General features: G+C 38.3%; 1 protein-coding gene across 2 annotated transcripts in view; it reads right to left on the reverse strand.

Moving 5' to 3' along the window:
- Positions 1-15,163, reverse strand: part of SLC23A2 (solute carrier family 23 member 2) — a 150,220-nt gene that overhangs the window by 42,103 nt on the left and 92,954 nt on the right. For both annotated transcript variants that reach the window (XM_029220428.1, XM_029220429.1), the window contains exons 4-5: positions 2,971-3,087; positions 756-913 (exon numbers count right to left, since the gene is read on the reverse strand). In XM_029220428.1, the coding sequence (XP_029076261.1) occupies positions 756-913; positions 2,971-3,087 (275 nt within the window). The remainder of the gene's footprint in view (positions 1-755; positions 914-2,970; positions 3,088-15,163) is intronic.

Consider the following 15,163-nt stretch of genomic DNA (forward strand, 5'->3'; position numbering starts at 1 on the left):
GACACAAACAAAAAAGGACAAAGTGGAATAAGAGCCACATTAGAAGAACATACACAAGGTGCACGTGTGGGAATCCAGAGAGAAAGGAGGCTTTGGCAAGTCAGGGATGCTTCACAGAGAGGAGAGGGGCAAGCCAGGACCGGAAGGCTGCAGCGAAGCACAAGCACAGGATGGCAAGACAGCAGGGTGGGCTCGGGGACGAACTCACCCCTGGGTGAGTGCAGGGAAGGGGACTGCAGGGCGCAGGGACATGGCTGGAAGGGTGGTGGGACAGAAAACAAGGGAGAAGTCTACAGGGTGGGCACATCTGTTTTTTTAAACAGGGAGTAGGGCTGTAGCCTGGTAACACCCAGGAAGATGCAAACACTGAAAGACAGCACTAGAGTGGCACACACAGCAGGGCAGAGGAGAGTAGCCCTGGAGGCAAGGAAACAACTAGGAACCTAGTAGAACAGTCTCGGCCTGAACTTAAGGAATGGGGGCAGGGAGGGGGTACTGGAGAGAAAACTTGCCCTGCCAACTGGTGGGATGGAAGGAACTGAGAGTGAATCTGTTTCCAGCCTGCACAACTAGGTGGGAAGCGGTGCCACCCACCTAGAGAAGAAACACAGTAGCGTTGGGGGAAGGCAGGGCAAATGCCACTAGGACACACCTCCCTATACTCCAGTCAGTCCCTCTAAGCAGCCCTAGGTGAATGGCAGTGCTTAATGCTTCATGGGTGCTTCAGCATCCCCAATTTAGTGCCCCAATCTCACCTGCATCCAAAAGTTGTCTGCAGCAAAGTTGTGATTCCCACGCAGAAGAAAATGGTCCCAATGAGCTGGCTGGTGGCCCACTGGTCAAATCCCACACACATGGCATCGGCCAGCAGAAAGGGCACCGCGATGGTGCCGCTGAAGCACGTCAGGTAATGCTACGGGTGACAGGGAGACAGAGGGGAAAAGAATAAACCCTTCTTTGTATTTTTTCTGATTTTACCCTAACTTTGCCCACCCCCCTGTTGTTTTTAAAAAGTTACACACATGAAGAATTTGGTTTTTTAGTTACACACTCTTATCATATGCCAAATCATCTGTTTTTTGCATTTCTCCTTTCCATTACATTTTCTTGTCTTATCACTAACTTGTATTATTAATTATTACTTGCATGAATCCAGACCAGCACAAAGGAAGTACTCAACACAAACACTGGTAGTGTTTTATTTATATAATTCTTACTGGGAATATTTGCTTTTTTAAAATGCTTTTCAGCATCAATTGCTAAAACCATAGGTCTTTCTCCTCTAATCTGTTAACATGAACCGTGTAGCACTGAACCATTCTAGTTAGTCATGCTAGATTTTTCTTCTGGGATTTGATATGCCAATATTTTATGTAGAATTTTACATCTATGTTCTTGAGATAATTTGTCCATTTTTTTTTTTTTAATTCTTTTAGGTCTGGGGATTAAAGTTACAAGCTTCATTGCACAAGGCGTTTTCCATCTTTTTCTATGGTCTAGCATTGTTTAACAGCAATCAGGGAAGGGCTAGGGTCACACAGTAGCTGTGGGGATCCTCCAGAAAGAGCCCATCCCACTCTTCCTTTAGGGCCCCTCCCCCATTCCTTGTGGCCCTGGCAGGACATTCCAGCCCTCACTGCTCACTTCCCTTCCTCCCAGAGGCCTGCCTGTTCAGTTCCTACTTCTGTTCTGCAAACTTCCTACATTTCTTCCTAATAGTTCCCCATCTCTGGTCATGTTTGCCAAAATGTGCTGCTTGCAGCCCATAAAGCCCAACTGTGTAACACTAATAGGTGTTTGGTGAGGGGAAGAGAATATTCTCATCCAGGACTTCCCAGAGCTGCTCACAAGTTTAAGAGTGCTGTGCACTGTCAAGAAGGGCATGATGCACACAGGGTTTCCCAATCCTATCTGAACCGGGAAGACTACTTCTAGAAACATCTATAATATAAACATTTCAAAAAATGAGTTTCTTGAATCTGATTCCAGATACTCAGCCCTAGGGAAATTATTTGCCAAGACCAGTCAGCTCCTTTGGTTATGTCTTCTTATTAGATGCCTTTCTGTCCAGGTTACCAAGTGCTTTGATACCTACGGGGAGGGGCCTGGAAACTGGACCAAAGCATCAGCTCTCATCAGGTACAGTTCACCTCCAAGTGAATAAACCTCTCTGGATAACGGGACTGATTTTCTCAGCATGAACTGATCATTCAAACATAAAGAATGGAAAGTGAAACCTCAAAACCAAGGCAAACACAGGCCAGGGGTATGCATCTGGACAAAGAGCCTTCCATGTCATCCCCTTTCTCTTAAAGCCCCACTTCAATCGTAAGTGGGAAAAGGGAGTGGTGGTGGTGGTGGGGGAAGTGGGTACCAAAGATTCAGGAGTCCTGCATTAGCTTGGGTCACCTCTCACCCCATCCCCCCACCCCTCCCCTGGCAGCTTCCCTGCTCTGCTCCCACTGGAAATTGCAGCAGACAAAGCAGACACCACCGAGGCGAAGTTTGCCTTCCTTTAAAAATAAGATTGAAGCCTCCACATTTATGCCCTGACCAACACAGCACTTCTCAGTGTCACCCATATTTCATGGCAGAACTGACGGTGACTGTGGTTGGTTAACTAGGAATGAGAGATGAACATTAACCCTTCTTTTCTCTATTCTTCTACCTTTATCTTCCCTCTATTCTCCCCTTTCCACACATCTATGACCTTTTTCCCTTACTTCCATGTCATTTCTCTTGCTTATTCCCTGAACATTTTCCTTCTTTCATTCCATGATTAACCTACTCCTCCTGTTTTCCTCCTTTCACTGTTATGAAGTTCATGTTAACAATTCCCATTCAACATTCTTAAAAGAGTAATTTATATTAAAGTTGTCAATAAATAAAAAATAAAAATTGAATTTTAAATAATCCAGACAGACAATTCAAGCATCTGCTGGTGGTTATATTCCAAAGGAATCATCTTACCTGCAACCCCAGAAATATGCACAGGTACCAGGGAGGAACATCTTCTATGGTGTAAATCATGTCCGATCTCTGGGGGTCAAGACTGCCCGTGCTATCCAAGGTCTCAGCAAGAGAGCTCTGTGAACGAGAGGGAGAAAACAAGTTGTTTAATGGAAGCAAGGACTAAAGTTAACTCAGCACAGGCTACTGTTACTGAAAAACAACTTTATAAAGTGTCTGTTGCTCTCCTGTAAAATTAAGCCTTGGTCACCTCTGACACAGTGTCAAGCACACTCACTTGGTGGGACAGTCTGCTCTCAGGATTTGGGGCTTCAGCATTCCTTCCATCAACTCACACCCAAGAGCACCCAACTTGCTCAGAGCTTCTCCCCAAGACTGGGCACCCACTGCATGGAGAGGGATGCTCCCAAGGTTGAGAGCACAAAGTAATACCTTGGCATGAGCTGCCCTTGGGTGGTAACCCTAATGAAGCAATGTTACAAAATGCTAACCACTTTCCAACAGAGAGCACTAATCTGTCCCTCCTATCCCATTCCATCCCTGCAAGGAAAAAGACTTCTGTACCTAAACACCCTTCTTTTAAAACACTGCTGCTCAGACATAATGGTGAGTGAAGAGAGCAAAGGTATATAGATATGATGATTCAAATTTTCTTTTAAAAAATAGACTAAAAATGTATTTATACTTTAGGGGACTTTTTTTTTTCTTTTCCCCTCACCATTACTAAAGATTTTTTAAAATGTTAAGCCTTGCATCCTTTATAAGCCAGAATCTTTACAAAGACCAGACACTTTAGGTTATAGTCTAGACATTTCCAGTCAGCTTCAGCTTCAGCATCACTTCTGAACTCATCCAGTATCTGAGCCAAACTGAAAACTCGGGGGTTCCCCCATATACCCTCAATACTGCTGTAGTTTCTAAAACCCTACAAACAATTTCTTGGAACCCAAGATGTGCATTTTTTTTTTTTTTTAGTTTTTTAATAACATAAAGTGCCTAAGAGGAAATAAAATTAAAAGATGTGCCACAAAAACGATAAAGATGATAACATTCTGATCCTTGGCCACACCTAGCCCAATTTGTACCCCCTTTCCAATGGATTTGATCCACATTTGAAAGATGCTGACTCCTTATGTTTATCACTCCATTTTTCATGCACAGGGATTTGGGGGCCAAATACTCTTGAACGAAAGAAGTGACACAATTCAGCCTTACCTTCTAAAGCCTGAAGGTAAATATCTGATGTAAATTGACATTTTATCTAATCCAAATGTGAATTGAATATGACCTTTTGGAAAGAACTTTTTCTTCCATTCAAACAATGGATGCTGGCAGATCTGCATTATTAAATGGGTTTAAACCTATTATAAGTGTCATTTAAAATTTGTTTGTAGCGGTGGTAGAGAAAGTACACATGGTGAGGAACTTGATATGTGGTGATGTACAGTAAAGGATTAACTCAGCAGGTCTGGGTTGTCCAAACCCTGCACATTTCAAAGAGAAGTTTGGCCCTTGCCTGCCACCTGGAAGATAACCTCTGTGCTCTTGGAATATCCTGCCTCTTAAGAGTATATCTGTTTACCTGAATGAAGCCTTGAGCTGCCCTTCATAGATTATGCTAACAATGCAACTGATGATGGGGCCTTGGGCCACATGGTATCAGTTTGACTCCAGAGGGTCTGGCAAACACTCCTTCAGTGTTGTCACACTTTGTTTCGGGGGAAATTAAGCACTGCTCACATGACTCCACTAGGAAGAGGACAACCGAAAGCTTGTTCTGTGTCTCCTAGACCTTGCCCTACATGTTTTTTTCCATTGATCTTAATCTGACCCTTTCTCTCAAATAGGCTGTAACCAGGAGTGTAATAGCTTTTCTGAATTCTGAGTCCTCCTAGCAAACCACTGAACCTGATTTGGGACTCCCAAATCAGTCCTGGAAATCCCTGAACTAAGTTGACCATTTGCTGACATGATGCAACTATGGATACTGGACTCACTATACAAAGGACAATTCAACACTATCATATTACCTACAGATGGGGAATTTTACTGCTCACAAAGTAACAAAGAAATGTCTGAAAACAGAGTACAGTAACACTACAATTACTACATTAGTACAATCTGTTACAATAATATTATACGCATTATTATTCTAATGATTCCAAAATGACTAGTTTTAACTATAAAACAGATGAACAGAAATGAAAAGACTGCATCTGTCCTCTTTCAGGCCTGGAAGGCTAAGATTAAGATGTGTACACAAACATATACATACACTGTACACACACAATTTTTCTTAGTAATGAGGGTGGTTCTACAACTCAGAAATGGAACTAATGTAAAATGTCCACAAATGGTATTAAGAAAAAGTAGGGAATTGTGTGATCAAGGGGATCAGTGAACTCTGTCAGAAAAATGCTGCACCACCCTTCCCAGAGACAGAAGGAGTGTGTTTGGTCACTGTGGACCCTGGTACCACATTCTGTTATCACTGCATGAACAATATGAACTCTCTTAAAACTGCAAAACAAAAAGCTCCAACAGCGAGGTTTCTTTAAAAGATGACTACATTAATAATTTGATGATGTCATCTTGAATAGGCTTTTCCATATTATTCTATGGTCTAAGATAATCTAAAGAAAAAGGAAATTACCTGTTCTTCAAAGATTAGTGAACTCAGAATTCAGTTCTCTTGTTGGAGACTTCTTAAAAGATCGTTAATAACCTTTCCAATCTCTCCTATGGTTATTTATCTAGTACAGCACTTTTAAGTCACTTGTAGTCTTTTTCTCTAGGAAATAATTTCCTCTACAGCAGGAGTCAGCAAACTCTTTCTGTAAAGGGTTATGCAGTAAATATTTTAGGCCTTGTGAGCCATATGGTTCTGTCACAAATACTCAACTCTGCTATTATAGTGCAAAAGAACATTAGACAATATGTAAACAAATGAGTTATAGCTGTGTTCCAATAAAACTTTATTTACAGAAACAAGTGTTGGGCCAGATTTGGTTTGCAGGATGTAGCTTGCCAACCCTGCTATAGGGTTTCAAATTGATTATCATAAAGTTGCAGTTAATATTCTCTTATACATGTTTCTTATATTTCCTTTCACATTGCTAATATGCATTAGTGCTTTCTCATCTTTCACTTAATCAGGTCCACCAAAGATCAATGTCACTGGTCTTTTCAATAACCAGTTTTTGAGTTCTAGTAAAACATGGTTGATTGACCACATCTGTCATTTCCTCTAACTCCTGAAAACACTAAGAATAAATATGACACAAATCTACAAGGACAAAGAAAACAGTAGAAAGAGAAATGAGAATAACATATTTTGGAATATGCAAAGCATTTGTATGAGCTGTGACCCATTTAGGAGAGGGAAGGAACCTAAAACATTGGTGCCTGGAGAGGGAAGGTATAAAGAAGCAAGTTGGTTGACCAACAGAAGCCCAGAAAGGTTCTATGCTTGGAGGCACAAGACAGAGTAGGGATGGAAAGAAGATGGGATTTAACTCTGCGAACCAGACACCCTGTTGCCTACTGCTGTCTTCATCCTACAAGACACAAAAATGTATTGTTTGAAGAATACAAATCAGAAACACCTCAGACTGAAGAATGCTATGTGGGGTTAAATGCAAGCATGAACAGCGGGATCCTCATCTGCTTCCAAATGCCAGAAGCCAGGTTATGTACCCACAGGAGGAGACTAGAGGATTTATTTCTAGAGGAATTGATCAGCCTCAGAGACAAGACACTGCCATCTCTAGACCCTACAGTGATAAGACAGCTTTCCCTACTCAGTGGAAAGGCCCATCAGTAGACAAACTTCATCCACACACAATGACCCTACAGTCATATTTTTTATTGCCTCACATTCCTCCAAAACTAAGAGCCAAATAAACAGAGGAAATAGGGTCCATGTAGTAGAAAGAAAACATACTGGGGGTGGGGGGGAAGAAACCTGTGTCTTCACAAAAATAAAAATATTTTGAACCTGGGAGGAGAGCACTGCCGTTTTAAAAGCTTTAATCAGCAAATAAAAACAAACAAATAAACAAAAAACAGGAAAAGAGATCTTAGAAACTAAAAACAAAATAGGAAAAAAAAACTCAACAAAAGGGTTGAAAGTCAAATATATGTGCTCAAAATAACAAAAAGACAAATACGGGGACTTCCCCGGTGGTCCAGTGGTAAAGAATCTGCCTTCCAATGCAGGGAACGTGGGTTCAATCCCTGGTCGGGGAACTAAGATCCCACAAGCAGCGGGGCAACCAAGCCTGCGTACCACAACTACAGAGTCCACGCACTCTGGAGCCTGCACGCCACAACTACAGAGCCCATGCACTCTGGAGCCTGTGCACCACAACTAGAGAGAGAAAACCCACACACCACAACTGGAGAGAAGCCCGCGCACTGCAATAAAGAGCCCGTGTGCCACAATGAAAGATCCTACATGCTGCAACTAAGACCTGATGCGGCCAAAAGTAAAATAAATAAATAAAAATAAATATTTAGGGGAGGGGGAGGAAAAATGTCATGCCAGCATGACAGAAGCAACCAGCCCGTGATGCCCCATCCCAAATCCTTGAGCATAATAAAAAGGTTGCTTAAAACAAAAGACAAGAAATAATAACAATTTTTATGGAAGAAAACAGAATACAGGAATCAAAGAAATAAGAAAATTTCCAAGAACTAAAGGATATGCCTGCAAATTAGAAAGATGCACTAAGTACTCAATAAATTAATGAAAAAGGATTCAGCTATTTTGAAAACTCAATAAAACAATCAACTGTATTAAAAAATTTAAGAACAAAGGGAAATAATATGTGAGTTGAAAGAATCTGGACAGAAGGGGGAAAAATAGAAAGATGAAAGTGGTAGGAGCACAAGAGGGAAGAGACAACATGAAAAAAATGTAAGAGAAAAAAAGATTAGAGAGAAGTGATAAAGAAGGCAGACAAAGGAGATCCAAAATATGCATAATTGGAGCCCCCAAATAAGGAAACCAAAAGAAGAGACTGGAACAAAAAATAAAGATATAATTCAAGACAACATTCATTAGCCTTGAAGCTAAATATTGAAAGTGCCAGGAAAAACTGACCCAGGTCAGCATCAAAACTTATGATATGATTATTATCATATGATAGTCATTAAAGTTACTGATTATCAAAGATAAATAAAGAATAGGACAGGCAAAAAGATCAAGATACTGACTTAAAGAAAAAACCAGCCTGAGTTCTTCATAGCCACATTCAACACCAGAAAATGGGAAAACAGCAAACTATTATGATTCAATTATTTTCTTAACTTTGTGTTATACTATTTTCCAAACATATACAAAGGTAGAAGGAATATGAAATGCCTGCCCTAACTCCAGCTTCAAAATTTATTAGCCCTATGTTCTTGTTTAATCTATTCCCCATACCATTCCAACTTTACTGGGGTAAGGGGATGGATTATTTTAAACTGAATCCTCAAAATACATAAATTTGCCCATAAACACATATGTATGTCTCTTCAGCAGATAAAGACTTTTAAAAAGAAGCAAAATACCATTACATGCTAATAAAATTAACAATTTCTTCATATCACCTAATACCCAATGCTTTTAAAACTTTTTTCATATTGTATCAAAACTTTGTTACAGCTGATTTATTTGAGTCAGGATCCAAACAATGTCCCAAGGATTTTACACCCAGCTGAACTCTCCTTCAAGGCTAAATGCTATAGATAAATTCTCATCCAAAACTATTCCCATGATCCAGCTCTTCTCTTGGAAACTACTACTATAGTGTTACTTCTCTAACTTCAGTGAACATATCAAATCACATAGGAATTGTATGAAAATGCAAATTCTGATTCAGCAGGTCTTGGTTGGGGCAGAGATTCTACGTTTCTAACATGTAGGTAATGGTGTTAATGATGCTGGTGCATGGACTACACTTTGAATATCAAGGGTCTAGAGGGTGAACTTCGGTCAACCCAGAAATTATTAGGGAAACCAGCAGAAGGCTTGTCTCAAATTAACTGTAGAATTAAAACTAAAAATAGGGATTAGATGTATAAAATGGACAACTAATAAGAACCTGCTGTACAAAAAATAAATTAAAAATAAATAAAATAAAATTCCAAAATACCAAAAATAAATAAATAAAACTAAAAATAGGGATTAGATTGCCAGAATATATAAATGCACCAAAAAGATAGTCATTACAATTAACAAAATGTGAGAGTGAAAAGGAAAAAGGCAAGCGGTAGAGTAAATTGTCATCTAATATAGCTGGAAGTCAAAGGATGATACTTGAAGCTAACAAATCAATTATAATGATGGGCAAAAGTAATATTTCTGACCAAAATCAGATAGTAGAGGAGAGAAAGAGCAAAAGGAAGGAAGGAAAAACAGGAATTTTGTTACTGTTCATGGTAGGAAACTAGAAGACAATGAAATAAAGGGTTAAGTATATTGTTCTATAGTTATGATTATATAGGTGTCCACTAGAATAAAGTACAGAAGTTTTTAAATATCACAACTACACACACAAATAAATAAAATAGATACTTGTCATTATCACTAAATGTAAACAGGCTAAACTCAACTATTGAAAGAACAAGATTTTAAGACCTTCTCAAAGCAAAACTCAATTCTATGCTGTATGTAAGAGATACACCTAAGAATGAGCAAAGCTAAAGAAAAATGCAAATAAAGTCTTAATTATCTTCAAACAAGGTAGTATTCTAGCTAAAGAGCAATAACCAAGACAAATATGAGTATGTTTTAAATGATAAAAGGTACAATTCACCATAAACATGTTATAAGTGTCTATGTACAAATAAGAGAGAGTCGATAATTATAAAGCAAAATATCTCAGAAATATGAGAAATCTAAAAAATACCAATAATGGGAAATTAATCTCTCAATTTATGGCAGACCAAATGGCAGGCAAAAGAAAAGATGTAATAACTAATAAAATATAACCTAAATATTTAACTGTTTTCAATTATCTAGAACACAAAAATTCACAAAAAATATTTGCAAAAATTCCACCATAAGGAACACATCAATACATTCCAAAAAATAATACAAGTAACATTTTCTGATCACAATACAATAAAACTGGAAATTAAAAAAACAGACAATCAAAAACCCTCCTCCCAGGGCTTCCCTGGTGGCGCAGTGGTTGAGAGTCCGCCTGCCGATGCAGGGGACACGGGTTCGTGCCCCAGTCCAGGGGGATCCCACATGCCGCGGAGCGGCTGGGCCCGTGAGCCATGGCTGTGAGCCTGTGCATCCGGAGCCTGTGCTCCGCAACGGGAGAGGCCACAGCGGTGAGAGGCCCGCATACAGCAAAAAACAAAAACAAAACAAAAAAACCCTCCTCCAGGGACTTCCCTGGTGGTCCAGTGGTTAAGAATCAGCCTTGCAATGCAGGGGATGCCAGTTCGACCCTGGTGCAGGAACTAAGATCCCACATGCCACAGTGCAACTAAGCCCACACGCCGCAACTACTGAACCCATGCGCTCTGGAGCCTGCACGTCACAACTAGAGAGAAGCCTGCGCACCACCATGAGGAGCCCGCATGCCACAACAAAAGATCCCATGTGCCGCAACTAAGACCTGACTCAGCCAAAAGAAAAAGAAAAACCCTCCTCTATCTGGAAATTTTTAAATGTCCCCTTAAAGGGCAAAGGGGAAGAAATGTGATCCAAAATAGAAAACTATTTAGAAAATAGAAAATTTATTAGAATTAACTATGAAAATCCACTGGATATAGCTAAAGCAGTGCTTAGTGGAAAATTCATAGTCTTTGCACTTAAAACAAAAAGACAAACTAAGCATATGCCTCAAAAAATAATAGAAAATAACAGGAAAACCAATAAAGGAATAAAAAACGGATACATTAGAAAACAGAAAAGCACTTGCACTAAGTAAATCTAAAATTTAGTTCTTTTAAATTAAAAAAACCCCAACTAGCTAATCCAGGGAAATAAAAATGGAGCAATGTGGAAGGAGAAAGGACAAGCATAAAAAATCAGAAAAAAAAGTGGAAATAATCACAGAATAAAGGAATTAAAAAACATAAAAATCCATTTTGCTCAGTTCTATGTATATAACTTGAAAATTAGAATGAGTCAAAATTTTAGAAAAAAATACTTTACCAAAACTGACTCCAGAATAAAATAAGTCCCAAACTGACTGATTCCCAAAGAAGAAATAGAAATTCTCAAAGGTATGTCAAAAAAAAATACTAGACTCAGATGATTTTATAGGGAACGCTAACAAACTTTTAAATACACACACACTCAACATATTACATGTAATATTTATGTTTCATACACAGACACAAATTCCCATGTTTTTTAAGGAAAAGAACACTCCCCAAAATCTTTTTTTCTTTGCCAAGCTGCATGGCATGTGGGATCTTAGTACCCTGACCAGGGATTGAACCCACACCCCCTGCAGTGGAAGTGCAAAGTGTTAACCACTGGATTGCCAGGGAAGTCCCTCCCCAAAACCTTTTGTGAAGCAAACATAATACCGATATCTAAACCTCCCAAAGATGACACTACCACCCCCCAAAAAAAACTTCAGATCAACCCCACTCATGAATATTAATGCTCAAATCCTAAAGAAATATGTATTAACAAAATCCAGCAATGCATTAAAAAATAATAATAAATTGTGATCATACACATCAAGAATGCATTGATGGTTCAACACTGACAGCCTCAGTTGTTGCTGATCTATCTCTCAATAGATCATATTGAGAGATAGTAGGAGGAAAATCAAATGATCATCTCTATAACACACAGAAAGCATCTGCTCAAAATTCAAAAGTTATACTTGATCTTGAAAGATTCAATAGATTAAGAATAAGGATATTTCCTTCACATAGTGAAATGTATCTATTTAGGCCAAAACCACTATCATAATAGAGAAACTATAACCACCAAAGTCAAGGATGTCCACTATCACCCCCATTACTTTCACTGAAGGTACTAGCCAATGCTAGATACTTCTAGTAAAGAAAGTTCGTTTTCTAGATAAGAAAGTGAAATTACAAGAATAAAAATTAGATAAGGCAAGGTAAACTTATCACTATTTGCAAATGACATGAATGTATACTTGGAAAATCTGAGTAATCAAGTGAAAACAAGATATTCGGTAAAGTAATGGAATATAAAAGCAATACATAGTCATCAACAGTTTACAAGGTTTGTAGATATAATGGACAAACAAGTTTGATTACCAATAGACATGAGAAAGATAAACTACCTATCAATAAACTTGTGAAATATGAAAGACATAAATGAAGAAAACTTCAAAACCCCTCCTAAAAGATACAAAAGAAGAACAGAACAAACAGAAAGACTTATCACAGTCTTAAACATGAAGACTAAGCATCATATAGATGCCAATTTTCTCTAAGCGAATTACTAAATCTATGCAATCCCAATAAAAATACCAATAGGTATTTTTGGGGTTGTTGGGGGATGATGGGGGTGATTAGACAAGCTGATTCTACAGCTCATAAATATGATTAGAAAAATTCTAAAAAAGAGCAACATGGAGAAACTAGCCCTAAAAGATATAAAACACCATTAGCCTACAATAAAAATATGGTACTGGTGCCTGAATAGACAGAACATCTAAACAGAATATAAAGCCCTGAAATAGGCCTAATTACATTGGGGATTTGGTATATGACAAAGGTATTTCATATCAGTTGAGGAAAAGATGAGATTATTCAATAAATGGGGTCGGGGTACTGGGTAGCCATCTGGGAAACAAAGCTGGAGCCATATCTTAAGAGTAATTCCAAATATATCAGGGTATTTATTAAACATAAATAACCATGAAAGTACTAGCAGAAAACAAGAAGAGAATTCCCTTATAAATTTAGAATAAAAAAAGGCCTTTCTAACCATGGCTCAAAATCCAGAATCCATAAAAGATTGACTAATTTAACTACATAATTTTTTATCAGCTCTACATAGCAAAAATCATAAGCCAAATGGTGACATCTGTAACTCCTATCAAAAAGGGCAACGCTCTCCTAGAAATTAGTAAAAAGACCAAGAACCAAAACGGCATAAAAGATATGAAAGAAAGTACACAGAAAAGGATATACAAGTGGCTCTTAAGCATGTGAAAAAGAGATGCAACCTCACTAATGAAAAATACAAGATAAAATTATAGTATGACAAGCAAATTGAGAGACATACTACAAAGAAAATTGGCCCATACTATTCAGAAATGTCAAGGTAATGAAAGACAAACAACACTATGGAACTGTTCCAGATCAAAGGAGACTAAAGATACACATTAACGGGACTTCTCTGGTGGTACAGTGGTTAAGAATCCGCCTGCCAATGCAGGGGACACGGGTTCGAGCCCTGGTCCAGGAAGATCCCACATGCCACGGAGCAGCTAAGCCCGTGCACCACAACTACTGAGCCTGCGTGCCACAACTACTGAGCCCACATGCCACAACTACTGAAGCCCGTGCACCTAGAGCCCGTGCTCTGCAACGAGAAACCACTGCAATGAGAAGCCCGCGCACCACAACAAAGAGTAGCCCCTGCTCGTCGCAACTAGAGAAAGACCACATGCAGCAACAAAGACCCAATGCAGCCAAAAATTAATTAATTAATTAATTAATAAAAAAGATACATATTAACAATTAGATGCATTAAGTGATATTGATTTGGATCCTGTAACTAAGCTTTATCTATTTAACTCATTATTTAGCTGTAAGGGACATTACTGGAACTGAGGAAATGAAAATTATTAAGCTTTATTTTAAAATTGAAATTAATGAAATCAACCAATTATCAATAATAATTGTATCAATGTGAATATCGTAATGTTTTTGTTTTTAGGAAATACACACTGAAGTTATTTAGGAATAAAGGAGCATTATGTCTATAACTTACTTTCAAACAGTTCAGAAATAATAGGTGTATATAGAGAGAATGATTTTTAAAACCATGAGATTATTCAAGATATTAAAATTAACTTTAAAAATAAAAAAATTCCATATACATTTACTAACCTGGTGAGGTATACATTATGTAGGTGGGGTGGGGACTAGCAGTGGCTCACCGTCCATGGTACAACACTCTCAGATATGTGTGCGGGCATGAGTGGAAAGAATGTGGAATATACACACCAGACTGCCTGCTGCCAATTATGTGGGGTAGACCAAGAATGGAGGCAGCACATTTTAAACTGTTTAATACAATTTTGAACTGTTTATGTTAAACAAGTATGCTCAAGAGAAATTTGTTTTTCAAGACCAGCTAGTACCGGGATAAAAGGTAACTTAAAGAGAATCTGCAGGAATCATAAGTCAAAAAAGGTAAAAACTAAAAAACACTTAAAATAAAATACCCTCATTATGAAGTTCAAGTCCTTCAACATCCCTAATCTAAGAGTCCCAATGATACTGAGGTCCATCCTATGGATTCATGATTGATGATTTGAGGCATTATCCTCATCCTTTCAGGAAAAAAAATCCCTATAAGCAAATTCCAAGATGAGTATCTTATAGCTAATATCATATTAGCCAGCATTTATCATAAGAACTTCAAGAGTTTTAATGGACATCAAAAAAGTCAAGTTTTTAATAAAATAAGTGAATACATTACAATGAATTAAGAAACCTGTGAATATGGGGAACGCAAAGGACAGGCTCTCTTGCTCTCAGTTCTCTTGTCTCTTCTTGAATGGTCCATTCTTATTTCACAGTCAGGTGTTCAGAGAGCCTTTCAATGCCATCTGAAAAGCAAGATCCCAGAGGGCAGCATCCTCTGGTATGAAGTTTTCTTTACACAAATTTAAGGCAGCAAAGGACCTAAATATTTCATTTTCTTCACCTTTAAAACAGGGATAGTGATAGCACCTTTCTAACAGGGTTGCTATGAGGACTAAATGTGACAGGTTGCTTAAAGCATTCAGCCAAGGGTCTGGATGCTTAGCACTATTCAACACATGATAACTCTCACTATCCTTGTCATTTCATAATAAAAGGAAAAAAAGACCAGTAAAATAGGAAGATACTCTATTTCACTAGTATTCAAGGAAATACACACCTATCAAAGTTTAGATGATGAAAAAAATGTTCACACAAACAATAAATGTCTAGCAGAAATGTGCTAACTTTAGTGTACTAGACATTTTTCCTGCCA

Source organism: Monodon monoceros, unplaced genomic scaffold (genome assembly GCF_005190385.1).
Source record: "Monodon monoceros isolate NGI ecotype Baffin Bay Population unplaced genomic scaffold, NGI_Narwhal_1 Super_Scaffold_13, whole genome shotgun sequence".
NCBI lineage: Eukaryota > Metazoa > Chordata > Mammalia > Artiodactyla > Monodontidae > Monodon > Monodon monoceros.